The sequence below is a fragment of the Ranitomeya variabilis genome, chromosome 2 (genome assembly GCF_051348905.1).
Source record: "Ranitomeya variabilis isolate aRanVar5 chromosome 2, aRanVar5.hap1, whole genome shotgun sequence".
Classification (NCBI taxonomy): domain Eukaryota; kingdom Metazoa; phylum Chordata; class Amphibia; order Anura; family Dendrobatidae; genus Ranitomeya; species Ranitomeya variabilis.
The window spans coordinates 1,064,541,435-1,064,568,381 of NC_135233.1; the positions used below are offsets into that span (position 1 = coordinate 1,064,541,435).

At 37.4% G+C, this 26,947-nt stretch overlaps 1 protein-coding gene across 1 annotated transcript; it reads left to right on the forward strand.

Moving 5' to 3' along the window:
- Positions 1-24,618: 24,618 nt before the first annotated feature.
- Positions 24,619-26,716, forward strand: LOC143804048 (serine/threonine-protein kinase SBK1-like). Its single transcript, XM_077281787.1, has 3 exons — positions 24,619-24,767; positions 25,608-25,810; positions 26,162-26,716. Exons 1-3 carry the CDS (start codon positions 24,653-24,655, stop codon positions 26,714-26,716), a joined length of 873 nt encoding a protein of 290 aa, XP_077137902.1. The 5' UTR covers positions 24,619-24,652.
- Positions 26,717-26,947: the final 231 nt, after the last annotated feature.

Here is a 26,947-nt window from a genome sequence, read left to right on the forward strand (position 1 = left end):
TTAGAGCGTACATAGAGACCCTTTTAAATTACAGCTCGCAGACGCTGTCATCACAATTTACAGCTGGTTTGTTCTATAAAGACACTGCGGGCCATCATAATGACCGGAGCTTGGATGGCGCAAATGCAGGGTTTATCAAAAGAGCCAATGCAGCTTCTCGCTCAAAGCCCATCGACCTCTTGGGGACCATTTTTGGGGATATATTTAATCAACCAAAGTTAATATTGAATGGTCTTGACCTTAAGGTTAAGTTAACAAGAAATGAGAATGCTTTCTGCCTCATGTCCGCAGAAGCCGAGCCGCTGAAGGTGCAAATCACACATGCTGCTCTCTATGTGAAAAGAGTGCAGGTGTCTCCGGCTGTCCGAATTGGCCACAGCCAGGCCCTCCTATCCGCAACCGCCAAATACACTATTGACTGAACAGCCCTGAAAGTGTACAGCATTGCCGCAGGGACACGGATCACGAACCACGAGAATCTCTTCCTAGGCCAGATACCAAAAACTGTTATATTGGGGTTTGTAGATAATGAGGGGTTCAGCGGTTCATACGCGAAAAATTCGTTGTGCTTCCACCACTACCATGTCAACCATGCCGCTTTATATCTGGATGGCCAGCAGATACCTGCGAGACCTTATAATCCTAATTTTATTGATGGTTTAGCCATCAGAGAGTATATGGCGCTTGCCCATATATCTGGTAAGCAAAAGGCAGATTGTGCCATGGCGATAGATCGTGAAGAATTTATGGCTGGATTCACTCTATTTGCTTTTGATTTATAGCCTGATCAAGAGCCTGGAGGACATTTCTCGCTCATTAAAACAGGTAACCTACGTGCTGAAGTCCGCTTTGCGCTAGCGACACCCTACACGATAAATATGATTGTTTTTGCAGTCAACCACACCATTCTGGAAATTAATAATAGGAGAGAGATCTTGTACGATTTTAATTAAGTAACGATGGACAGTCTGCAGCTTACAACGATACTGAAGGCCGATAATTATACAGCCCGCATATTCGCCGGTGTGTTTCCGTGTGATTTGCTTCCGGAAGAAAGAGTGACTCAGAGACCCGCGGCATATATCGTGAATACAGACCCGGCGAATCAAGCTGGACGCCACTGGGTATTAATCGTACTCTGCGATGATAAGACGGGCATATTTTTTGATCGTTATGGCTTTAGCGCAGACAATATTATCTTCCCACGCGATTTTGTGACATTCCTGAACAAGAATTGTGACGCGTATTGTTATCAAGACGCCCAAATCCAAGATATGTATAGTCATGTATGCGGACATTACTGTGTATATGTATTGCATCGTTTAGCGCACGGATTACCATTCAAGATGCTTTTACAGCATTTCACTTCTGATGTGCAAAGAAATGATAGAATTGTATCAGATTTTGTGTCATCAACTTTTTCAAGTTTAACTCGTTCTGACTGTAGTTATCAATTTAATCAAAAATGTACTTGTCTTCGTTGATCTAAATGTCTGACCCGGGCAGCTAGCTAGTTAAAAGATATTCAGGGTGACATCTGCTAGCAATTAGCTCTGTTGTACTTTACTTCTCACAATAAAGATTTTAAACCGCTCTGTGTTTGCACATCTATCTGGGATCCCAGAAGGGAAGAAACATCCACGGGACACATCCGCACATCCGTGAGACCCAACACATCCCCGGTTCACATACAACAACCAGCTGCTTGTTGTATGTGAAGTGGAATTGCAGACAGTTTTGATGTGTTGATTGATGAGCCAGCGAGTTATATGTAAGCCAGTCACTGTTGGGAATTGCCATGGCATGTGAAACTTGTGTAAAATGATGTTTGTGAATGTATGTCATGCAGACACACATCTGCATGTGTTTATGTAAGAAATAGCTCCTGTCCCAGGTTTTCACATAACCGACTGAACTATTCTATAATACACATATAAATGAGAATACCACTATCAAATAATACTGCAGAAACACACGCTCATTCTCCCTATCATCGGATTATCAAATAAGAGTAAACTTAATACAGCATATAAATCTAATATAAAAACAATTACTGGGATAATAATCACTGTATTAACAATATTAAACTATATCAAAAGGGGAGAGCACAGGGAACAGCTGCTGAATGCAGCCAGGGAGGGGAGGGGTTACACACTCTTGATACACTTTGATAGGGGCGGGTCCACCTGTCAAATTGAGTTTGACGAAACCTCCCTATGCTCTACTGCTATAGGAAAAACAGATGCCTCATCGATGGGAAAAAATGACACAAGGACCAAAAATGAATAAAAATCCTACTGAGTGTTCTGATGAAAAACATGCAATTTTTAATGATGTTAAAACAGAATATCAGGCAATGTCCGTAGTGTATTACTCCAGCAAATAAGAGAGTCACATTTTACAACACATTGTCAGCATGGAATCTGATGTAGAGTCTGGATTTTTAGATCAATTCTCACAGATTTATTAGTTTAAATGAAGAAATAATCTCAAATCAAACGTGAAAAAAATATTTTATTTGTAAAATCTTGCATGGATTTTAAAGTGAAATATTTCCTTGCCTCATTCATATCTTAACAATTCGGTACAGATTTGATTTACTAATTTTCCAGAAGATTTTTTCAAATGTCCTGCAAAAAAAATCATTAAAAAATCTGCCAATTACCGACTGTGTGTGCACTTCATTAACCCATAACCAGATATATATATCTAGAATTAAATATCCAATCTCAACCATAATGAGCGACATTGTCTCCGTGGTGGAAACAAGCGATTGTGCATTTTGACCAGTGAACATTTATACTCGTTATAAAAACTGGTCCAGCATGCCCGATTTTCTCAGAAGATGATTAGTTCTAATGCTCGAAAAAAACAAATGACAATTCAGTTATTTCCATGTAATAATAATGTCAGTTGGGACAAGACTATCCTACATGATATGCTGTATCCAGTGTTTATAGCCATAGACTGACTCGAGACCTGAGCATGACAAATGTATATTTATATAAAAACATGGGACCAGTATCTCTTTTAATGAAAGCAGCATGTGGTCAGGAAGGTGAGATGTGACTGTTAGTGTTGAGCGATACGTCCGATACTTGAAAGTATCGGTATCGGATAGTATTGGCCGATACCCGAAAAGTATCGGATATCGCCGATGCCGATACCCGATACCAATACAAGTCAATGGGACACCAAGTATCGGAAGGTATCCTGTATGGTTCCCAGGGTCTGAAGGAGAGGAAACTCTCCTTCAGGCCCTGGGATCCATATTAATGTGTAAAATAAAGAATAAAAATAAAAAATATTGATATACTCACCTCTCCGACGCAGCCTGGACCTTACCGATGTAACCGGCAGCTTCCGTTCCTAAGAATGAGCGCTTGAAAGACCTTAGATGACGTCACGGCCTGAGATTGGTTGCGTGAGTGGTCGCGTGACCGCTCACGCGACCAATTACAGGCCGCGACGTCATCTAAGGTCTTTCAAGCGCTCATTCTTAGGAACGGAAGCTGCCGGTTACATCGGTAAGGTCCAGGCTGCGTCGGAGAGGTGAGTATATCAATATTTTTTATTTTACACATTAATATCGATCCCGATATCGATTCCCGATATCACAAAAGTATCGGATCTCGGTATCGGAATTCCGATACAGCAAATATCGGCCGATACCCGATACTTGCGGTATCGGAATGCTCAACACTAGTGACTGTAGGTGGCAGAATAATTTCAGAACTGAGAAAATTAGCATTTTAATAGCAACACAAACACTACTATGGTGGGCACCTCCCTGATACCATTGTGGCCCAGCCAGCTCCTTCAACAGTTTAATAAAGAACAATTAGGTCTACATGAATGTCCAACTTCTGGGAGACATCTTAAGTACCGTCACACTCAGCGACGCTGCAGCGATAGACAACGAGCCGATCGCTGCAGCGTCGCTGTTTAGGTCGCTGTAGAGACGTCAAACACAGCAGCTCTACAACGATGCAGGAGCGATCCTGTGACGTAACGGTGACTCATTTATCGTTCTCACAGGTCGTTAGCTCCATGTAAAACATTGCTGACATCGTTGCTTTTGCTGTCAAACATGACGATACACGCCGACCTGACGACCAAATAAAGTTCTGGACTTCTAGCTTCGAACAGCGATATCACAGCGGGATCCAGATCGCTGCTGCATGTCAAACACAACGAGATCGCTATCCAGGATGCTGCAACGTCACGGATCGTTGCCGTTCTCGTTGTAAAGTTGCTGAGTGTGAAGGTACCTTTAATCTGTAATTCAATGGAAGTTCTTGACATCCAATTGGCCAATGAGGAGGATGGACAGAAATTTCAGGTTAGAACTTCCCTATAAAAGTTAGAAGTTCATGTGTCTTGTTGAATTATTCCGGAGAACATCTTTGTGGAGACAGAACCTTTCAGACCGAACCAGAAGAAAGCAACATCACTCAACTTTTTTGGATCAGAACCCAGCTCATCATCAACATCACCAAAATCTCAACCCAGGTAAGAATACTCTTCAATATTATATCTATTGGTGTTATTTATTGTGTTCGGGGTCTTCTTGCCATATGACCATTAAACAATCATTCCCTTTTCTAGAAAATTTAAACGTGACAAATTAGAATATTGATATGTTTTAATGAAAAATATAGAAACTATCTCTAGATACAAACACTTTTGTATTACTGTAGAACTGTTTAAAATTATCCTAATTTTGACTCTGATTACAATGTCTTGATATAAAGACTGATGACAACCAATATGCCCACAAAGATACCTTTTACAAGTGTTGTCAACCATCCTTTCCTGAATGAGAACATCTTTGTTAATTATTGGTTTCTAAATTATGATGGAGCCCAATTATGATAAATGCCCACAGAAACCAGGAATATGTTCATTGCATGAGGTTTTAATAATCATATTCCTTATATTTTCCTACAGATTCATACAGTTTGTTTAGCAAAAAGTATTGACTTCCAAGCACCAATGGCCACCTTCCATATCTTGGAGATTCCGAATATTTCTGAATGCTTCAACGTCATCAAGGAGCTGGGCCAAGGATCCTACGAAAAAGTTGTACTGGCACAGGAGAGATCAACAGGTATGTGAACAAGGCAAAAGCAAAGATGGTCATTTACCTAAATTGTATTAAAAAAAAGTGGTAAATTATATATCAAAATGTGATATTGATTTCTAACTGGCCATAGAGATTTATCTGTAGGTCATTGGAAAATCTAGTTTATTCTAGTATCATAAGCTAAAATTTACCTGTACATATAGAACAAAAATCATATAACCCTCCCAAATTTGGTGGGTATTGATGAGTATGGTATGTGTATGGGGGACAACTAAATATTAATGCCAGACAACATGTTGGGTTATAGAAACATTGTATGAAAATGAAGGTTGGAAAAAATAGGTGCTGACCAAATAAGCATTTAGTCAATAGCTGTTGATCTTGAGATTTAAAACATTCAGCTGGCTCTGCCACTGATATACGTACAAATGTCCATTTGTGTGGGCAACCTCACTCTTAATTCATAAAAATGGCATCAAAAATAAATATAGGCTGCCCTATTGATTTACTGACAGGAGATATCAGATGGCAAAAAGATAAAGCTGTTAAAGTTCAGTCTCCCAATAGCTTTTTTCTCATTAGAGATAAGTGGCTACCAAACATCTAACATAAGTTTCAATGTTGTATATACGTAAGCCCGTAAAATAAATACATTTAGGATTAAACTTTTATAAATCAAAAATGCCTCCAATTTAGCAAAGTCAGACTGCTTCAGACATGAGATTGAGGATTAGAAATTGATGTCCCCCAAAAATATCCCATTGCCTGTGATGATGATTATGTGCTCGAATGTAATATTTCTATGTGAGATCTGGGAGGTTATTATAAACAGATTTTTGTTTGTTCTTTCTTTAGGAAAAGCAGTGGCTGCAAAATTAGTGAGGAAGGACAGAACTCTACTGAAATCCTTTCTGACAGAGATTTGTTTTTCAATCACTTTATCTGAGCACCCTCAAATTATCACTACATATCCAGTCTTTATTAGCGCAATTGACCACTATGTATTGAGTCAAGAGTTGGCAACAGCAGGCACCTTGCATGATATCATCTGAAGTGAGGTAAGTAAAGGCAGCTCCAAAAGATTTCCTACAATCTAACAATGCTTAATTTATGAAACACCAAAGACTAATAATAAACATCAACAGTCGGGAGAATCTAAATACCCATGAAAATTAGCTAAATAATGTGTTATTTGGGAATACATCAAACTTTTCCATAGGTGGAATAGAGGTCCATAATGTACTTTTTGATGTCACATGGCCACCACAGCAACAGCTTTATCCACTATTGAATCCACTGTCTCAACAACAGCAACGTCTTCAATGTTTGGTATTTTCGATTTGGATAAGGCACTCCAAAAATAAATCAAAATATCATTATTGTTATATTTTTTTGCAGATTGGAATTCCTGAGGCTGCTGTGAAGAGGTGTGCAAGACAGATCTCTTCAGCTCTAGACTTTATGCATAGTAGAGGGTTGGAACACAGAGACCGGAAGCCGGACAATGTGCTGCTCATGGACGAAGACTGTAATCAAATCAAGCTGAGTGACTTTGGTTTGACCCAACCTGCAGGATACTATGTGTCGTCCATGTCACATATTGTCCCGTACATGTCTCCAGAGTTGTGTGACTTGAAAGACGGAGAATACTTAAAGGGAACCTGTCACCTAAATTTGGCGGGACCGGTTTTGGGTCATATGGACGGGGTTTTCGGGTGTTTGATTCACTCTTTCCTTACCCGCTGGCTGCATGCTGGCCGCAATATTGGATTGAAGTTCATTCTCTGTCCTCCGGAATACACGCCTGCGCAAGGCAATATTGCCTAGCGCTGGCGTGTACTCCAGAGGACAGAAAATGAACTTCAATCCATTATTGCGGCCAGCATGCAGCCATGTCAGAACTCTGAACAGTTTTTACCTTTTGTGCATTACTGCCCTTTTCCAACATGGCGTCTTTGGTCTCATGTGCACTTGTCTTCCTGCTATAAAACTCCACCCCAGCCTTCAGTCTGTGCTAGATTATTCTGCTTTGCATCCAGCTCCTGATTACTCCCTGGCCTTGCACCTGCACCTGCTCCTGTGAACCTGTGTTGGAGATCCTGCTACTCTGCTCTGAGTTCCTGCTGCATACACCAGTGTTCAGTAATCCTCCTTCATCTGCTGCTCGTGTTACTTCCATCTGCATTTGCTGGACATGTAAGCTGTTTGCTGCTCTGCAAAACCTGAGACTGTTAACCAGGCCTCCCTGGTTGAGCTAAGATATGATTTGAACTGCCTTATAGCATATCTATCTGTGTCTGGACTAAGTCAAGGATCTATTCGTGTCAAGTTTCCTCAAGAATAACTGTGCTTCATAGACTTTCTGTTTGTTTGCATCTACCTCTGAAGTTTCCTATTGACTGCTAAGCTGAGTTTATTATTTGCACCAAGTGTTGTGGACTTGAGTTTCTCTCTGCACCTGCTTGAATCACCGTGTGATAATATAAACTTTAACACTTATAAAACTGTGTCCTGTTAGCTTGTTCCACGCAAAGAGTCTCCTGAATTGTCCCCTATAATTATTACAAGCCAGCGGGTAAGGAAAGGGTGAATCAAACACCTGAAAACCCCGCCCATATGACCCAAAACCGGTCTCGCCAAATTCAGGTGACAGGTTCCCTTTAATCTTGAGCCCTACAATTGTTACCTGGGCTTTTGGTGTTGTTCTCTTTGTTGCCCTAACTGGATATTTCCCCTGGTTGGAAGCAACGGAATTTGACTCCATGTACCAAGTCTACATCGACTGGAGACAAAGTGCAGACTGCACTCCCCCAACTGCTTGTTGGAAGATGTTGTCCAGAGAAGCCATATGTATGTTAAAAAATCTCCTCTCTCAATGTCCCTCATCTCGGCAGTCAGTTCTTTCCATCTTCAATTACTTAAAGACCTTTACTTCCAGGAAAAATTAGAGTATGGCAGTTGAGGAAGAGATGATTAGTTCTCCAAGAAATTTGGAAAAACCTCCCTTCTGAGTTCCTTAAAAAAAACTGTGTGCAAGTACAAGGAAATAGAACTGATGAATGCAAAGAGTGGTCACCAAATATTCATGTAATTTAGATTTGTTTTGTTCAATAATTTGTATTCTATTGATAAAAATAAAAGATTAAAACTTCTATTTTTGGCAGCTTCTTACTTTGCAACTGCCTTAAACTTTTCTACAATACTGTATATCTAACCCTTTTTAATATAACTTGTTCTTTATGCCATGGATTTTCCTTTTCCACATTATTTGCATTATTGATTAATCATTCCACATCCTTTAACAGAGAAGTTGTTGTTGTTGAGGAATTGTGTTTAAAATATCTGTGTCTTTATCTAGAACACAATTTTTAACCCTGTGCTGAAAACATTATTAGGTTAAATTTATGGTCTCTGGTAAAAAAGAGGTTAGTATAAAAGTGCAAGTGTAGAAAAAATAAAACTTCATGTTGAATAGAATTATATCAATCATGATCTGACTTCTCCCCCTCATCCTTTACATTATTTCTTATTAGCTGAAAAGGCCCCAAGAAAATTCTTCAATATCTTGCATGGATTATTTATAGAGTTAGAATTTAATCTTCATTTTCAGCTGTCTTCCCCTTCATTCTTACAGTGCCCAATGGATTTGTGTGTGATGGTGGCACTGGATAAGTTTGAGACATTACCCATCTTAACATGCTGGATGCTTCAGTTGCAGAGCTGTAAATTAACCAGAGTCAGAATTGCACAAGATACCAAATAGTGGAGGTTAGAACTTTTTTACAGCAAAGTGGACAATGTTTGACTGGAAGATGTATTGAATCTTGCATACAATAAGGTAAATTTGATGAAAATGAGGGGAGTTAAAATTTTCTCCTACTTGATGCCAGAGATAATTCTTCTTTCATCAGGTTAAACATCCGGTGTCAGTAGATGTGATATTTTTTTCCCTCTGGCTAAGTTGTGATATCCTGACAATACTGAAATTACTGACTATGATGATGAGAATGGCCGATCCTCAAGGATTTATTTAAATTTTTATAGCAGAAAGCTAACAAGGAACCTTCTGTGGCCATCAAACAAATGGGAGAACATTGGTTCCTTGGGGGCTATAAATAGTTTTAAATATGTAAGTTGCTCCCGAAATTGATTATTTGCCTGACACAGCACAGCTCCCATTATTACATAATATAACCCCAATTCCAAAACAATTGTGATGCTGAATAAAATATATGAAAATTTACAGATCATTGCATCATTGTTTTCTATATATTTACTTTGCAACATAATATAGGACATATATCAGAATGTGAACGTTAGACTTGTTTTCATCTCATTTGAAAAAATTAACTCATTTTTGAGATGTCACTGCCATCATTTTCTAAAAGTTGTGCCTGGGTCATGTCCACCATTGTGCAACATCCCCTCTACCTTTTTCACCAGTCTGTAAACATCTGAGAACTGAGGGGACAACTGCTGCCATTTTAGGAAAGGATTATCCCATTCTTCAGCAATGTAGGAGGTTTCTTACTGCTCCATTGTCCCAGGTCTTCTTTGCTGAATTTTTCATTTCATAATTTTGTAAATTTAATAATTCTAAGGTTTCCAATTAATTTTATTCTTGTGTACTTTACACATTGTCCCAACTCTTTGGAATTGGTTGTTGCAGATCATTTACTTTATGAGCATAAAATTTGTCCAGAGTAATAAAGACACAAGTTTTCCCCAGTCTTTAGTGTGGTGAGAAGGAGACAGACAACGCTTGTGTTACAGAGCTGTCCACGGGTCCAGAGTTATTGGGATCAAATTGTTGGGCAAGAAAATACTGTACATATACTGTAATATAAGAGTGGGACAGAAGTAAAGTTACTATTATATGCAAGAAAATTATGCCACAAATGGTTTAAACAAAATCTTTGATATGAGTTTATGCCATGGTTGGAAAGGGGTTTCCGCAAAATTACTTAAACTTACGTCATGGTGATCATCCAGGCGCAGGAGCTATACCCACAAGGTCAAAGCCGAGAGGAAGCTCAGCTTACATTAAAGCCAAGCCCCGACTGTGGTCACATCTAGTACTATGTACCCCCCAGGACATTTATCCCCCTTAATACTGTGATAAATAGTAATCGCAGCTAACCCAGGGTGACATGGAAAGCGTCTGAACATTGATGTTGTCATGATGTCCTCCAGGTCTGCCAGCGATGGTGTCCTGCTTTGTCCACACCAGCAGCATGGTGTAAGAAGCTTCTGTCAGTTCAGCACTGACAGGTATAATGCATTGCAATGCTGGTGCTGCATAACTGCGATTAAAGTGATAACACTGGTCAACAGCATTTTTGGTGCCAAAGATATTTCATCGAATTTAGGGTATTTTTGGGGTGCTGATTCTGAATATGTCATCAGTTTTGCCAGATTGGCTCAAGTTTTTGAGATTTTTGGTATCTTATTTATAGCACTTGTTGGTAAATGCGACGCATCATCTCATTAATTTCTTTGGATTAGTACTTGAACTGAGCAGTTCTCAATATAGTTTTGTGTTAATTAGTGTTCTAAAAGTTTGTTCATAGCTTGATTTTTGCACTAACTTTATGTTGTTGTCTGTTTTCCAGTGAAAAGCATGAACTCATCAAGAAGAAGTTGTCTTAACGATCCAGACTCATTCTGTTACATTTGTGGTGAATACACACTGCCAAAACATAGAAGAAACATAACAGACTTCGTAAAAAAAGTGTATTTTGCCTATTTTGGGGTTATGCTTGGGGACCAAGACAAGTTTTGGGCACCACACATAGTGTGCAAAGCATGTATCGAATTATTACGAAAATGGAGCAAAGGACAAAGAAAAAGCTTCAAATTTGGTGTTCCAATTGTGTGGAGAGAGCCAAAAAATCATCATGATGACTGTTATTTATGGTAAACACAGGTACAGGCACATCTTCACAATGAGGGACAGGCCTTCTTGCAGATTCCATGTTACTCCCATTTTCATTTCTTATGCTTATTGAATCCTTGCACTTGCACTGCACAGAAATAACAGTCATCATGATGATTTTTTGGCTCTCTCCACACCATTGGAACACCAAATTTGAAGCTTTTTCTTTGTCCTTTGCTCCATTTTCGTAATAATTCAATACATGCTTTGCACACTATGTGTGGTGCCCAAAACTTGTCTTGGTCCCCAAGCATAACCCCAAAATAGGCAAAATACACTTTTTTTACGAAGTCTGTTATGTTTCTTCTATGTTTTGGCAGTGTGTATTCACCACAAATGTAACAGAATGAGTCTGGATCGTTAAGACAACTTCTTCTTGATGAGTTCATGCTTTTCACTGGAAAACAGACAACAACATAAAGTTAGTGCAAAAATCAAGCTATGAACAAACTTTTAGAACACTAATTAACACAAAACTATATTGAGAACTGCTCAGTTCAAGTACTAATCCAAAGAAATTAATGAGATGATGCGTCGCATTTACCAACAAGTGCTATAAATAAGATACCAAAAATCTCAAAAACTTGAGCCAATCTGGCAAAACTGATAGCATATTCAGAATCAGCACCCCAAAAATACCCCAAATTCATTAAAATATTTTGGACACCAGAAAAAAATTTTTTTTTTGTTGACCTGTGTAATAGTTAAAAACCCATAAAGGGAAGAAAAAAAAATTAGAAGTTAAAAATATATATTTAAAGCTTGAACATACTACCCAAGCCCATTTTTCTCAACTGATAAACAGGCAACACTCCACAACATAAAGAACCATATACATTATGCAACAAATTAATCTGCAAATAGATCAAGAGTGTAATACACAAATTAGATAAAATACCAAAATGTTTTATTTAAAAATAAATTAAAATTTATTTATGCCTCAAGCCATATAAACACATGGGGAGAGCAGCAGCAGTGATAGGACAAAAAATATGTTGGTATAAATATCTAATTTTGTAATATGTACAAATCTCCACCTTATGTGATCAGTTTTCACAGACACAAGTAGTCAGTGACTTGTATTCTGATTAACATTTTAGGGATAAATCCCTTATATCTTCAGAGATCTAAACACTATAATCTCTCACTAGTCAATGTTACCATGATAAGTCCCCATGTCCTCTAAAAAGCAGCTTATATATCAAAATATGAAAATGATTGCACTCAATTGTGTTAAAGCATGTCAATGTGAGCATTTTAGGGATAAATCCCTCATATCTTCAGAGATCTAAACACTATACGCTCTGACAAGTCAATGTTACAAGGGTAAGTCATCATATCCTCTAAAAAGCAACTTATATATCAAAATATGAAAATGATTGCACTCAATTGTGTTAAAGCAGGTCAATATGAAATATATGAAGTGGGAATAGTTAAATGGCTTTTGAAATTTAGGAAAAATACACGAGATTTTTAGCGCAAAATTTGGACAAATACACTGTGCTCCAAATTATTATGCAAATTGGATTTAAGTATCAAAGATTTAAATGTTTTGTTTTTCTAATAAACTTGTGGATGGTATTGTGTCTCAGGGGTCAATGGATCACTGAAATCAATCTTAAACACGTAATAATTAGTTTTCCTGGAAATTCTAATTAAAGGAAAATTACTTAAAAATGATGTTCCACATCAAGCAGGCCACAGATTTCAAGCAATATGGGAAATAAAAAGGATCTATCTGCCACTGAAAAGTGTTAAATAGTGCAATGCCCTTGACAAGATATGAAAAAAATAGATATTTCACCTAAAAGTAAGAGTGATCAACATAGTGTGAAGAGATTTGTGACTGAAACACAGTACAGACAGAGTTCATGCAGATAAAGGCATAATGAGGAAGGCTTCTACCAGACAAATTCATTAGAGAATAAGAGAGCAGCTGCCACAGTACCATTACAAAGCAGCAAACAGTTATTTGAAGCTGCTGGTGCCACTGGTTTCCTTTGAACCTCAAGGTGTAGGATCCTTCAAAGGCTTGCTGTGGTGCAATAAACCTACTATTTGGCCACCCCTAAACAGTGTTCACAAGCAGAAACGGTTGCAGTGGGCCCAGACATACATGAAGACTAATTTTCAAACAGTCTTGTTTACTGATGAGTGTCGAGCAACCCTGGATGGTCCAGACGGATGGAGTAGTGGAAGGTGGGTGGATGGCCACCATGTCCCAACAAGGCTGCGACGTCAGCAAGGAGGTGGAGGAGTCATGTTTTGGGCCAGGCTCATGGAGTGGCCACCATCTTCCCCTGATCTCAAACCTAGAGAGAACCCTTGGCGTATCATCAAGCAAAAGTTCTATGAGGGTGGGAGCAGTTCACATCAAAACCGAAGCTCTGGGAGGCTTTTCTGACCTCATGCAAAGAAAACCAAACAAAAAACCTTCACAATAAAGCCAAATATATATATATATATATATATATATATATATATATATATATATCTTTATTGAAAAATTACAATAAAATCAGGAAAATACCACAGGCACAAGAGAACCAAACTGTGGGGCACCCACGGCAGTGACCTTAACAACAGACAGAGTATACAGCAATTGGCAAGATGTAAATAATTAACGGATTCATAATGTTCACCGCCGTACGCCAGCAAGGGCACATATGAAACAACTAATCAATAAAGTGATATATATCATAAATAATTAAAAATAGATTAGTGTCTTAACACTGTGTCCACACTGGCATCGGGCAGGCGAAAGAACAATCATAAACAGTAATCATAATGACAGACAAGTACACAGATCTGAATAAAAGTCAAGTCATAGTTACCAGAGAAGGAAGCACCAGGGGGACCCACCACACCCAAACATTATGAATCTATTAATTATTTACATCTTGCCTATTGTATACTCTGTCCGTTGTTAAGGTTACGATTAATCCCCAATCCCCACAGTTTTAAGCGTGCCCTAAAAACGCATTTGTTCAGACTGGCCTACCGCCTTAACCTAAGTATCCCTGTGTGGCCTATTAAAAAAAAATAAATTAATTAAAAAAAAAAAAACATTATCAGGTTCCTCGCATCATGTTCTCATACACTTTATGCAGTTAATAGCCCTCTGTGTCTGTACTGCTACATACTTAGGCAGTTAACTGGTTCATGCAGCTTTACATGAACACCCGAGCCTTACACTATGGCTGGTCCAAATAACTAAAGCAATTGTTACCATCCACCTCTCGTGTCTCCCCTTTTCCTCATAGTTTGTAAGCTTGCGAGCAGGGCCCTCATTCCTCCTGGTATCTATTTTGAACTGTGATTTCTGTTATGCTGTAATGTCTATTGTCTGTACAAGTCCCCTCTATAAGTTGTAAAGCGCTGCGGAATATGTTGGCGCTATATAAATAAAAATTATTATTATTATTATTATTATTATAAGGTCGCTGCCTGTGACACTTATTTTCCTGATTTTATTGTAATTTTTCAATAAAGATATATATATTTAAGTACATTTGGCTTTTATGTGAAGGTTGTCTGTTTGGTTTTCATTGGTTGTTCCATTCATGGCACTATATGGGATATAATTTGGTGTGTCTCATGCAAAGAAATACAAGCAGAAAATCTCCAAAAACTCACAAGTTCAATGGATGCAAGAATTGTGAAGGTGATATCAAAGAAGGGTTCTATGTTAACATGTAACTTGGCCTGTTAGGATGTTTTGGAGTTAAATAGCTTTTTTGTTCAGTGAATGTGACCTAATGCTTCAAATTCCACAAATGAGCATTTTCAGTTCTTTAAAACATATCAAATGTTTAGAAATTCTACTGTGCCTAATAATTTGGAACAGTGCATTTTGAGTTTTTGCTCATTTTGGAGATTATACTGTTATCATTGGGAGGTTTCTTCAATAAAATTCCATGTATACTCTAATGGGTGATGACGTATTAAACTGACTGTCATTTGCACCAACCATTTAGGAAAATACGAGAAAAATATAATTTGTATAATATTTTGGAACATGGTGTAGTGTGAGCCCATCAACCATCATCAATGTAATCTTACGAACTTGATGAGTCGCTGACATAACTGCCCAGTGTGAACACATACCTATGGCTGATTTCTGACTATGTAATATATATACATGAATATGTGTGTGTCACTGACATCTTTATATGTACCTATTATATGTGTATTTACTGTATGTAATGTATTCTATCCTGTTGGCTCTTGTGCGTGGCAGATGAATTGCCGGCTTTTCATCTATCGTGTGGAATGAGTCAGAAAGGCATGCAGGCATCTTCTCCATGCTGTTCCCATTTAGTTTTAGAATTTTTCCATCCATTTTAGCTTTTTTTTCATGTCCCCAGACCAGTTTGTTGGGTCCAGCAAAAAAGTATTTGGCTTTCCCATTGACCTGCATTGGATCCATTATTCTGTACGAATACGCGGCTATCAGTGAATTATTTGGAAAATGGGCACAAATAGTTTCTATTCGCTCATCACTAATAGGTACCAAACCATTTTGGGGAATACAATTTACTGGGCACTACAATGACAAATTTGCAATTTTCACTTAGCAAAATCCATTGCTGCTCGTTTCTGGAAAACATCCATGGAGTGAAAAATCACTACAACTGTAGAAAAATTAACATCATCACTACTCCTGTACATACATTTCCAGAGGGTACAGTTTCTAAAATTGGGGTCACTTGAGATGGAATTCTACTTTTCTGGCACTTGGAGGATCTGTATAGAGTCCACAAGTATTCTGCAATAATTTGTTCCCCAAGGGTCAAATAATGCTTTTTCTCATCAAAGTTTTTGGAAGTTTTGTTGGAAAATGAGAAATTGCTGACAAGCTTTTAACCCTTCTAACCTACAAAAAAAGATTTTAAAAAAAGCTGATATGAAGTAGACATTGGGCAATTGTTAATTATTAACTATCTGGTTTAAGGGCATAACAATTACAAGTTTGAAAATTTCATTTTTTTTGTCAGAACTCTGTTAGTGGAAATTTTGTCTTTTTATTTACTCATAAAAGTATCAAAGTACAATGTGTTACAATAAAAAAAATCAGAACCACTGAACCGTTCCACAGTTACTACCACATAAGGTGACAGTGGTCAGAATTGTAAAATATAACCTGGTCAGGAAGGTGAAAACTGGATCAGATGAAGGGGTTAAAGAACAAACTATAATAATAATGGGATAAAAGGTTTTATCTGCAGATTGTAAGATATAAAGGATCTCTATTTTATCCATCTCATATCTCTATGTATATTTATCATATCTACAAATCCAAAAGAAAAAAAATGAAACTTGTCTCCAATGTTTATAAATGTAAAAGTCCTTTATTAGTATGTCAATTTAAAGAAATATACATATTAATGCCAATTAAAACAAATTGCTATAGAGGAAAATATAATTTACAATAAAATACCTTTTATACCTTTTAATACCTTTTAAATACCTGAAGGACTCTGATTCAAAACACAACATTGCTAACTGTAAATATGTAAGATGGAAAGGTATATGCACAAGATAAGATGGAATTATAATGCATGATAATGAAATAAACAGTGTATATAAAAACAGAAAATAGAAACAAGGTGCCTGCAGATGGGACTGAAGTAATGCTCCAAGGTGTGACTGTGTCAGAGTCTCACAAATGGAGAAGGAAGTCAATTCCACCGAGGGTTATGTGTGCTTGTTTGATTTTGCACCTTTGTCTGGTCACTTGGTTGGTTTGATACATTATTAAATAATGCAGGAGGGTTGTTAACATATAAAGGTCATCAATGAAACTACCAAACATACCCTTGGTTTGAAAGGCTTCCTCACAAGTTCCTTAAACTCTCCTGTGTAATTTCTCATTATTACAAAACTTAGTTTTTGGAAATCTGTGATTTGATTGGGTTGGTACTGACATTAGAGAATTTCATGTCAATAGCAAAATTGGAATGACGTAGTTATGCATGATGCAGACATGGGGAGTTCTCATGACAGGAGAATATTATAGGCAAGAAGCAATGAGAATTCTCAGACCGTTCCACAAAAAAACCTTTGCTTAATGATCTCAATATTAAATACAAATTTCAGTCTTTTCTGAGAAACAAGTGAATTTGGGCATTTTGTTCAATAAGAAAAACCGGACAATTGTTGCCGGAGTTCCCACTTAGACCCTACAGGTACTATTCACCCAAAATCCACAAATCTATGTCTGTACCACATGTCGTCAGTTATCTCAGGGGTGGAATCCCTAACTGAGCCTTTATCCAAATACATGGACTGGATTTTACCAACCCTCCTTCAAGATGTCCCTTCCTATATAAAAGATACAGGAGAGTTCCTAAGGGCCACACAGGAATTTGTGTGGCAAGAGGACTTTTCACTGGAATCAGAGGACCTGTAGAGTCTGTATACCAGAATTCCACACTGCCTCAGTAATCAGGCGGTGCTGAATATTCATTCACATACAAAAACCGGGATTGTATTAATTTCTTATTCGATTGTTTTGATTTCATTTGGTCACATAACGCATTTAAATTCCTTGACAAATGTACCTTCAATGCACAGGAACAGCAATGGGTACGTGGACAGCTCGTGTTCGGGAAAATTTGTTTGGCTGTTTTTGAAGAAAAATGTTTTCTCTCCACATTATCACTATCTCAAATTTATAAAACTCTTCAATCGCTATGTGGACGACATTTTTGTCATGTGGGGAGGTGGTGAAAAGGAGTTTCATGATTATGTTATGCATCTGAATGCGGTGAATGATATGAAAGTCATTTACATCAGTTTTTGGAGCTTAGAACTGAGCTTTTCAGATGTTAAGATTTCTGTTAAAAATGGAAAATTGGTAACCGAGGCCTTCAGAAAACCTATATCCACAAACTCACTCGGTCTCACACTAACATTTCCACACCGATACAGTCAATTCAAAATGAATAACTGACAGTCAGTTTGAGAAATAACAAGATGGTGATTTAAGAAATAGATTTCTGTCAAGGAGATACCCAGATTTCATCCCAAATGAGGAGCTGTATAGAGACCGCAAATTAAAATAAACTGATTTACTGATATACACCGATGGTCAAAAAAGGAAAAACATGAAAGATTTACCTTTAATTTTAAATTCGGCTTGTGATTGGTCACGTGAGTGGTCACATGACCGCCACGCAACCAATCACAAGCCGCGACATCATCTAAGGTCTTTCAAGCACTCATTCTTAGGAACGGAAGCTGCCGGTTACATCGGTAAGGTCCAGGCTGCGTCGAAGAGGTGAGTATATCAATATTTTTTATTTTTATTCTTTATTTTACACATTAATATCGATTCCGATACCGATTCCCGATATCACAAAAGTATCGGATCTCGGTATCGGAATTCCGATACCGCAAATGTCGGCCGATACCCGATACTTGCGGTATCGGAATGCTCAACACGAATAGTGATAGATTGTAGATCTCCAACATTGTGGGTAACCACAGATACATTTCCTGCAATTTTTGTAGTTTTCACTTGAACATGAATCCCATTAAATTAGGTGGTATTACACACTGTGTGAAAGAATTTACACCCTGTAAAACGCAGTATGCCATGAATATTATTTTCTGTCCCTGTGGAAGATATTACAAAGGAAAAACCATTAGAATGTTGTATGTACAATTTAGATAGAATTTTAACTCTATCCCTTCTTGCAAAGGCTCCACCAGACTTATTGAATATATCAATTGAATATATCCGTGAGACACTATTCTAAACCGGAGGTTGTATGTTTTGTTGGTCTCAAGAGGGCTCATCAACCTGTGCAAGGAGGTAATCTCAAAAAATTATTATTAGAGAAACTAAATGGATAATTTGATCACATGCACAAGGTAATTTAGATTTTAATGATTAATTAAACATGGCAAAACGTTTCAACCTTGTTTATAAATGTGATAATTTGCTCATTGTCATGTTATTTGTGTTACTATGATGTGGGAGTAGCGATGTGTATTCCTATAAGAATTACAGCTCCCCACTGCAAACCATACCTGGACCCGTTTAGATGTCCGTCGTCCACACGGTGAACCTCTTCCCTCACAGCCATGCAGTAATTCCCACTTAATAAAGAAGATTTTCATCAGACATGGAGTGCCACCCGTAATCTCTGTATTTGTATTCCTTTAAGTAAAAATTCTCTATGTTACTTCTCTTTTATCTGTGTATCTTTTTATCATATCTATAAATTCAATAGAAAGACTTTTCTCAGATGATTATAAATGTGTAAGTCCTTTATTAGTACATCAATTTAATTAGATTTACGTCTTAATGCCATTTACAATAGAATAGCTTTCTGTAGTAACTAGATTTAACAAATTTTGGTTGACAATGGTGCTAGTATATGTAGGGGAAAAAGAACCTGCTGCAAATTTTAACACAACACCACCTGGTTGTCCAAATCTTGATAGAAATGAGAAAATACCATATATCTGCTTTAAGTGTATACCCCTATGAATGGATAAAACATACCCGCAATAGTTCACAAAATTAGGAACATAATCACACTTTTACGTTCCTAATTTTGTGAGCTACAGCGGGTACGTATACACTTAGCGCAGATATATGGTATTTTCTAGTAAATTTTACAGCAAAATACCATTCATATATACCTGAAAAACGGATTCAAAACACATTACTAGCTGTAAGATGGAAAGGTATATACACAAGATAAAATGGAATTAAATTAGATTACAGTGTTATAATTAGTGTTGAGCAATACCTTCCGATATGCAAAGGTATCGGTATCGGATTGGATCGGCCGATATCCAAAAAGTATCGGATATCGCCGATACCCGATACCAATGCATATCAATGGGACACAAAATATCGGAATGGTTCCCAGGGTCTGAAGGAGAGGAAACTCTCCTTCAGGCCCTGGGATCCATATTCATGTATAAAATAAAGAAAAAAAATTAAAAATATTGATATACTCACCCCTCCGGCGGCCCCTGCTCTTAGCGGTGCCTCATGTGACCTGTCACGCGACCAATCACAAGCCGCGACGTCATCGCAGGTCCTTCACTCGCTCATTCTTAGGAACGGAGGCTGCCGGTTGCAGCGGTTACAACCAGGGCGCGTCAGAGGGTGAGTATATCCCTATTTTTTATTTTTATTCTTTATTTTACACATGAATATGGATCCCAGGGCCTGAAGGAGAGTTTCCTCTCCTCCAGACCCTGGGAACCATACACTGGGAATTTCCGATTCCGATTTCCGATATCACAAAAATATCGGAACTCGGTATCGGAATTCCGATACCGCAAATATCGGCCAATACCCGATACTTGTGGTACCGGAATGCTCAACACTAGTTATAATGCATAAGATAATGAGCTAAACAGTTTATATAGAAACAGAAAATGGAAACAATGTGCCTGCAGATAGGAGTGAAGTAATGCTCCAAGGTGTGACTGTATAAGTCTCACAAAGGGAGAACAAAGTCAATGCAACCAAGTAAAAACTCCTGGGTACAAAGAACAAATAAGAATCACAAATGATAATCCTTAGCAGTTTTGCTACATCAGTAAACAATGCAGGAGGATAGTTAACATATGAACATATACATACATAAGTTAACACATGAATGTGACCCATGGAACTCCCTAACAAACCATTGTTTTGCATGGCCTCCTCAGAAGGGGTTACACATCCCTTGCCCACCCTGTGTGTATTAGATGGGTTGTTATCAATATCTGATGGGAATTTCATGTCAATAGCACCTTGGGAAGTAAATATATTTCTAAACGTGGTGATGAGTTCAATACTTATTTCACCCACTGTACCTATTTATTCATCCATTTATTTACCTATTTGCAAAAAGACTAAATAAGGCAGCAATTAAAAAAAATCCAAAGAATAGTTTATTCCTTTCAAAATGTGAGATATATTAAGGTTTCAACTATTCTACGTCATTTTCAAAACCCGTGATTTACATTATGACACAAATTATGTCTCACTGTTTCAATTGCAATGTTAAGAATAGTATTTATATAACACATATATTATAAGTGTGTTTATCTAGATAGAAGAAAGTTCTAGCAGATGAGATAGATGAGAGATAAAATACAGATAATTTCTTCCTACAATATGCAGCTGAAACATCCTATTAGTAATTTTATGTTCCTGTATGTTGATGTTAGTATTCTTCCTATTAGTAATTTTATGTTTTTCTTTTTAAAAAAAATCAATGTTTTGCATAATTATTTTCTACCACAGAAGAATAACTTCACTTCTGTCCTAATCTTATATTGCAGCATATTTGCTGTATTTTCTATAATCTCAAAAATGTTTTCACAATAACTTTGGACCCACGGACAGCTCCACAATTAGGACAAGTTTTAATCTAAATATGGCACAAGATGTCCCATGTGTGGGGTGAGATATTTATATAATGTTCAACCCCAATTCCAAAAGAGTTGGGGCGATGTGTAAAGTAAACAGGAATGCAATGATTCGGAAAGCACTTAGATTTCTTGTTTCATAATTTTCTGAATTGAACAGGTCTGACAATGGAGAAAGGGTCTGCTGGCTCAGGGTTTAGAGGTAAGTGATGGGATGGCCTAATTAATCAAACCTTCATGATGAGCGCTAGGTTCCAGAATCCTTACGTCGTCACACATCACGGAGGAAATCATATTTGGAAAATGAGGGCAGTAGATTTGCTGTTTCTGATGAAGAGAAGTTTGCTGGATGTCAGGAGGTTGTTTCCCAGTGTTAAAATAGTTTCTGCTCAAACAATTGTTGGATAAGTTTGGGTAAAGTCTGCTGAGCTTAAATTTTGTGATACGACCAGGAAGTGTTTCTTTAGGATTATTCGTAAATTTAATGAAGACCATGGCCAAATTCTCATCCACCCCGTCATCGTGTTGGTTGTTTTTAAAATTTTGATTTCTTTAATTTCTGTAAGAAGTGAGTTATGGAATGCCATAAAGGAGAACTTACTGCTGATCTCTCCACAGATTGCAGCGGTGATCAGATCACGGAAATAAAAAAATGTTTTAATAATATTTAAGATAGAATTTTATAAATGTACTGAATGGACACTTGGCTTCCAGTGAGAAGGAGACACCTGAGGCTATGGTAAGCTCATGATTGAATTAATCAGCTGCACAATAACCAGTAAAAACATAGCAGCAGCACTGAGGGGTTAATGTGATGCCAATGGTTGCAAGTGAAGACTCTCTGAGAACATCCACATGTAATTATAGAAGCTGTAGAATTATGGTGGTCTCCACAGGTGATATGGTCTGGGTGAAAGTCATCTGGCATCGAGATCATTGACCATAAATGGATCTTAATTTGGAAAACAAGTGTACTAGAGACAAGGCCAAATGCAGTGAAGGCACCCATACATACACAGTAATTGTTAGCTCAAATCATTGGGCTGACCAAGAGAAAGGAGTCAAGTGAGAGACAGCTAGCTAGAAAGAGCCAATAAGTTTTTATGGAGTTACTGCCTTGTTCATAACTGCCGTATTAATATTGTTTGGACTCTTGTTCCTCAGCAACAGATTCATGTAAAATGGAGGTTAGTCAGGAGGTCGGGAGAGAAGACTGCTGGTCCAGCTCACACTTAGGCATCACTGACATGACTAGGATTGTCGTTGATAGAACACATACCATTACAGGCTATGGGGCTCTTCACATCTCCATTTTTTGCATTTATGTTGTGACATCTCCATTTTTTTATCAGTTTTCCAGGTTAAAACTCGCTTAGTCAAGAGAAAGGGTCTATAACAATAAATGGATAACATGTGATAGCCATGCGATTGATATAAATAGTAAAAGTAGACTGCACTTATAGGTCATAAAGCTTTGAATAATTTGTTGCATGAGAAAAACAGATGCCTCATCGATGGGAAAAAAAAATAATAAAAATCATATTGTGTTCTGATGAAAAACATGCAATTTTTAATTATGTTAAAACAGAATATCTGAATGTGTTTCCAGGAAAATAGTTTGTCTTTGTGCAGGCAATGTCCGCAGTGTATTACTGCAGCAGATAATAGTCACATTTTACAACACATTGTCACCATGGAATCTGAGTCTGGATTTTTGGATCAATTCTCACAGATTTACTAGTTTAAATGAAGAAGAAATAATCTCAAATCAAATTTGAAAAAAAATAAAATCCATGCAAGATTTTGCAAATAAAAAAAGTGAAATATTTCTTTGCCTCATTCATTTCTAAACAATTCAGTGCAGATTTGATTTACTAATTTTCCAGAAGATTTTTTCAGATGTCATGAAAGAAAATCATTAAAAAAAATCTGCCAATTACGGACTGTATGCACTTCATTAACCTATAACCAGATATATATCTAGAATGAAATATTCGATCTCAACCATAATGAGCGACCGTTGTCTGCTTGTTGGAAACAAGGGCATGTATATTTTGACCTATGATCATTTATACTAGTTCTAAACAATGGTGCAGCGTGCCCGATTTTCTCGGTAGATAATCAGTTCTAAAGGTTGAAAAAAAACAAACAAACAATAAACAATTGACAATTCAGTTTTTTCCATGTAATAATAATGTCAGTTGGGACAAGACTGTCCTACAAGATATGTTGAGTCAGTTTATGGCTATAAACACTGGATACAAGACCTGAGCGTGACAAATGTATATTTATATAAAGACATAGGACCAGTTTCTCTTTAGGTAAAAGCAGCAGCAGGTCGGGAAGGTGAGATGTGACTGTAGGTGGCAGAATAAATTCAGAACTGAGAAAATTAGCATTTCAATAGCAACACAAACACTACTATGGCGGGCACTACCCAGATACCATTGTGGCACAACCAGCTCCTTTAATGGTCTAATAAAGAACAATTAGGTCTACAGGAATGTCCAACTTCTAGGAGACACCTTAATCTGTAAATCAATGGAGGTTTTTGACATCAAATTGGCCAATGAGGAGGAAGGGCAGAAATTTCAAGTAGCTACTTCCCTATAAAAGTTAGAAGTTCATGTGTCTTGTTGAATTATTCCTGAGAACATCTTTGTGGAGATAGCACCTCTCAGACTGAACCAGAAATCAACGTTACTCAACTGTTTTGGATCAGAAACCAGCTAATCATCATCACTAAAATCCCAACCCGGGTAAGACTACTCTTCAATATTATATCTATTGGTGCTATTTATTGTGTTTGGGGTCTTCTTGCCATATGACCATTAAACAATTATTCCCCTTTCTAGTAACTTCAAATGTGACAAATTATAATTTTCATGTGTTTTAATGATGAAATATATAGAAACTCTAGATACAAATACCTTTGTATTACTGTAGAACTGTTTAGAATTATCCTTAATTTTTACTCTTTGAACACAATGTCTTCATAGAAAGATTGATGACAACCAATATGCCCACAAAGATACCTTTTACAAGTGTTGTCAACTATCCTTTCCTGAATGGGAACATCTTTTTAATTATGAGTTTCTAAATTATGATGGAGCCCAATTATCATAAATGTCCACAGAAACAAAAAATATGTTCATTACATGATGTTTTAATAATCGTATTTCTTGTATTTTCCTACAGAGTCATACAGACTTTGTTTAGCAAAAAGTATCGACTTCCAAGCAGCAATGGCCGCATTCCATATCTTGGAGATTCCGAATATTTCTGAATGCTTCGACATCATCAAGGAGTTGGGCCAGGGGTCATATGGACAAGTTGTACTGGCACAGGAGAGATCAACAGGTATGTGAACAAGGAAAAAACAAAGATGTTCATTTACCTAAATTGGTTAAATAAATTGGTAAATTCTATATAAAAATGTGATATTGATTTAAACTGACCATAGAGATGAGAGGTTTATCTGTAGGTCATGGGAAAATCCAGCTTATTCTAGTATCATCATCTGTAAAATTCCCATACCTATAGGACTAAAATCATACAAACCTCCTAAATTTGGTGGGGATTGATTAGTATGGTATGTGTATGGGGGACAACCAACTATTAATGCCAGACACCATGTTGGGTTATAGAAAGATTGTATGAAAATGAAGAGGTTTGAAAAAATAGGTGTTGGACACATAAGCATTAGGTCATTAGCTGTTGATCTTGATATTTCAAGCATTCAGCTGGCTCTACCACTGATATACAGACAAATGTTCATTTGTGTGGCCAACTTCACTCTTAATTCGTAAAAACATCCATCCAAAATATCTATAGGCTGGCCCATTGATTATCTTTTTGCCACCTGATATCTCCTGTCAGAAAAAGAGGTTAAAGTTCAGTATCCCAATAGCGTTTTTCTCATTGGAGATAACTGGCTGCCAAACATGTAACATCAGTTGTACTGTGGTATATACATTAATCCTAAATGTATTTATTTTACTGACTTAAACTTTGACTTTTGTAAATCCAAAATGGCTCCAATTTAGCACACTGCCTCAGACATGAGATTGAGGATTAGGGATTGATGTCCCCCAAAAAATATCCCATTGCCTGTGATGATGATTATGTGTTTGAACATAATGCTTCTATGTGAGATCTGGGAGGTTATTATAAACCGCTTTTTGTTTGTTCTTTTTTTAGGAAAAGCAGTGGCTGCAAAATTAGTGAGGAAGGACAGAACTCTTCTGAAATCCTTTCTGACAGAGTTTTGTTTTTCAATCACCTTATCTGAGCACCCTCACATTATCACTACGTATCCAGTCTTTATTGGCACAAATGACCACTATGTATTGAGTCAAGAGTTGGCAACAGCAGGCACCTTGCATGATATAATCCAAAGTGAGGTAAGTAAAGGCGGCTCCATATGATTTCCTACAATCTAACAATGCTTAATTTATGAAACACCAAAGACTAATAATAAACATCAACAGGCGGGAGAATCTAGATGTGCATGTCAGTTAGGAAACTAATGTGTAAAGGGTTATTTGGGAATACATCAAACCTTTCTATAGATGGAATAGGAGTCCATAATGTACAAATTGATGTCACATGGCCATCACAGCAACAGTTTTATCCACTATTGAATCCACTGTCCCAACAGCAGCAACATCTTCAATGTTTAGATTTATTTGTGCAGTTCTTTATCCAAATTGAAAATACCAAATATCATGATGCTTATCTTTTTTTTTCTACAGATTGGAATTCCAGAGGCTGCTGTGAAGAGGTGTGCAAGACAGATCTCTTCAGCTCTAGACTTTATGCATAGTAGAGGGCTGGTACACAGAGACCTGAAGCCGGACAACGTGTTGCTCATGGACGTAGACTGTAATCAAATCAAGCTGAGTGACTTTGGTTTGACCCAACCTGCAGGATACTATGTGTCGTCCATGTCACATATTGTCCCGTACATGTCTCCAGAGTTGTGTGACTTGAAAGACGGAGAATACCTACTCTTGAGCCCTACTATAGATACCTGGGCTTTTGGTGTTCTTCTCTTTGTTGCCCTGACTGGATATTTCCCCTGGTTGGAAGCAACGGTATATGACTCCATGTACCAAGTCTACATCGACTGGAGACAAAGTGCAGACTGCACTCCCCCACCTGCTTGTTGGAAGAGGTTGTCCAGAGAAGCAATTTTTATGTTTAATAATCTCCTCTCTCAAAGTCCCTCTTCTCGGCAGTCAGTTCTCTCCATCTTCAATTACTTTAATTTTCCCTGGAAAGTAAAGGTCTTTGAGTATGGCAGCTGAGGAAGAGGTGATTCGTTCTCTAAGAGATATTTGGAAAACCTCCCTCCGGAGTTCCTTCAATGACTGCATTCGTCAGTTCTATATCTTTGCACTTGCACACAAAGAGTGGTCACCAAATATTCATGTCATTTAGATTTGTTTTGTTCAAAAAATTTTGTATTTTATTAATTGATAAAAATATAAGATTAAAACTATTTTTGGCAGCTTCTTACTTGGCAACTCTCTAACTTT

Bases quoted from the DNA above. Each gene is read 5' to 3' on its own strand.
- LOC143804048 (XM_077281787.1), top strand. From the start codon at position 24,653: ATGGCCGCATTCCATATCTTGGAGATTCCGAATATTTCTGAATGCTTC. The intron at 24,768-25,607 runs GTATGTGAACAA...TTCTTTTTTTAG, and splicing joins GGCACAGGAGAGATCAACAG to GAAAAGCAGTGGCTGCAAAA. The intron at 25,811-26,161 runs GTAAGTAAAGGC...TTTTTTCTACAG, and splicing joins ATGATATAATCCAAAGTGAG to ATTGGAATTCCAGAGGCTGC.